The sequence below is a fragment of the Trichechus manatus genome, unplaced genomic scaffold, assembly GCF_000243295.1.
Source record: "Trichechus manatus latirostris isolate Lorelei unplaced genomic scaffold, TriManLat1.0 scaffold00025, whole genome shotgun sequence".
NCBI lineage: Eukaryota > Metazoa > Chordata > Mammalia > Sirenia > Trichechidae > Trichechus > Trichechus manatus.
This window is the reverse complement of record NW_004443961.1, coordinates 20,326,551-20,329,047: the sequence shown is the minus strand read 5'-3', so window position 1 is coordinate 20,329,047 and position 2,497 is coordinate 20,326,551. Positions and strand designations below refer to the sequence as shown.

Sequence of the window (2,497 nt, the reverse complement as noted above, 5' to 3'; positions counted from 1 at the left end):
TTATCTTCTTGGGGGCTATTACAAATGGTATCGATTGGGTGTTTTCCTTTGTGAAGTTCTCTTTGTCGGTGTAGAGGAATCCAACTGATTTTTGTATCTTCATCTTGTATCCTCAATTGTTTATTCTTGCTGGATAATCTTTAAGTATTTCATTACATTGCTATTTTGTATTTATATAAGTTTCTAATTTGGCTATGTGATTTAATATGTTGCAATTTATATAGGTAAATGAATTACATTAAAAGTTACTCAGCAAATTTAGTTACAAACTTAAATTAAATGCTACTACCTTTTAATTTAAATTTTAGCCTAAAATTCTGATTTAGTCATTATTAAGACTGCATTCAATAAAGAGAATAAAGTTTACACTTTCTCATTTTATGTCTAAAACACAGATAAAAACAAACCGAAAAACAAACCCGTTGCCATCGAGTCGATTCCAACTCATAGTGACACTATATGACAAAGTAGAATGGCCCTATAGGGTTTCCAAGGAGCGCCTAGTGGATTCGAACTGCTGACCTTTGGGTTAGCAGCCGTAGCTCTTATCCACTATGCCACCAGCGTTTCCAAAACACAGATATACATCTAATATATCATCAGAAATACAGTATATCTGTGCTATTAAAATTTCAAGGGGAGGGTTTGGTTACAAAAAAAATCTCAGCAAACTATAAGGGAATTTCAATAACAAGAAAAAAATGTTTGAGAAACACTGCACTAAAAAGTCACCTAGAGAGTGCCTAAAGGAAAGCAAAAACAGAAGTAGAAAGTAAGGGAGGGGTCATTAAGAAAATGGAAAGTAGTGTCTTCCCTATTTAAAACACATGACCAGAGGAAGGTCTTCAGAGAACCTGGAGGCCAAGGCTCACAGAGTCACCAGCATCAACCAGGCAGCAGCATCTGCAAGATCTCCAATGGCCTTCTCTTTCTCTTTGCTGATGGCCCTAGTGGTGTTTAGCTGCAACTCCATCTGCTCTCTGGGCTGTGACCTGCCTCAGAGCCATAGCCTGGCTAATAGGAGAACCTTGATGCTTCTGGGACAAATGAGGAGAATCTCCTCTTTCTCCTGCCTGAGGGACAGAAATGACTTTGGATTTCCCCAGGAGGAGCTTGATGGCAACAAGTTCCAGAAGGCTCAAGCCGTCTCTGTCCACCATGAGATGATCCAGCAGATCTTCAACCTTTTCAACACACAGGCCTCATCTGCTGCTTGGGATAAGACTCTCCTGGACAAATTGTACGCTGGACTTTATCAGCAGCTGAATGACCTGGAAGTCTGTTTGAGGTATGAGATGGGGGAAGAAGAAACTCCCCTCCTCCTGATAAATGAGGACTCCATGTTGGCTGTGAGGAAATACTTCCAAAGAATCGCTGTGTATCTGACAGAGAAGAAATACAGCCCTTGTGCCTGGGAGATAGTCAGAGCAGAAATCATGAGATCCTTCTCTGACTCAACAAACTGGCAAGAAAGACTAAGAAGTAAGGAAGGAGACCTAGTCCCATAAAATAATGATTCTCATCGACTAATACACTCTATCATACTTCCACAAGTTCAGCCATTTCAAAGACTCTCATTTCTGCTATAATCAGGACAGGAATTGAATCAAATTTGTCCAATGTGTTTTCAAGAGTATTCAACCACATGGGCCCTAATTCCTTAGAGGTGACCATGCCGATGTATCTATTTATTTATCAATTTAAATATTTATTTACTTATTTATTTAGCTATTTATATACTAACTTATTTTTGTTCACATCATATCATGTATACCTTTACACTGTGTGTAAAAATTAAATTCTCCTTTATATTTTCTTAATTTATTATATTGCTTTGTTCATTAAATGTATATTATAGACAACTTCTTGTATTTGTTTATTCTTTGAAAAGAAAGTATCAAACCTGATTGTGTGGTTTGATTAAAGAATGGTGATATAGTTCACGTTGCCGCCAACCAATTATAAGTAAAAATGGACTTTCTCTGTCCAGATTGTATGTTGCCCTCAGGATTTAGAGGTGAATACAACAAACATAGTTCCTGCTCCCTTGTATCTTTGGTTTTAGTAGGGAAAGAAACATAAAAACAATAATTATGCTTAACTAATATCACTTCAGTTAAATGCTATAATGAGACAAAGGAAAAATAACGGAATTTTCTCAGCACAATCTGGAGTGACACATGCCAACAAGGAAAATAAAAGTAGTCTATATCCCCCACAAGTGGGCTAGTAGGTATCTAGTCAATTGTCCATTGGCAATTGACTATGAGTCTACAATTTACAAACAATGCCCTGGCTGTAGGTTGATATCTGTTCACAGAAAGACCGAGAATGGAAGTGGTCACATGATAAGAGAGTCTAGAATGAGAGAAAGGCTTAAATTTGATTCCAAGGACCTGCAGCCTTTAAAAGGAAGGGGAAAGTCACACAGGAAGCAGAGGTGGAATGGCCGTACATTAACAAGACAACAAGAGATAACGGTGATAAGAGCATACTT

The 2,497-nt window shown here is 37.7% G+C and overlaps 1 protein-coding gene across 1 annotated transcript; it reads left to right on the top strand.

Moving 5' to 3' along the window:
- The first annotated feature begins 917 nt into the window (after positions 1 to 917).
- On the top strand, positions 918 to 1,547 carry LOC101341058 (interferon alpha-5-like). Its single transcript, XM_004373553.2, has one exon. It carries the CDS (start codon positions 918 to 920, stop codon positions 1,506 to 1,508), a length of 591 nt encoding a protein of 196 aa, XP_004373610.1. The 3' UTR covers positions 1,509 to 1,547.
- Positions 1,548 to 2,497: the final 950 nt, after the last annotated feature.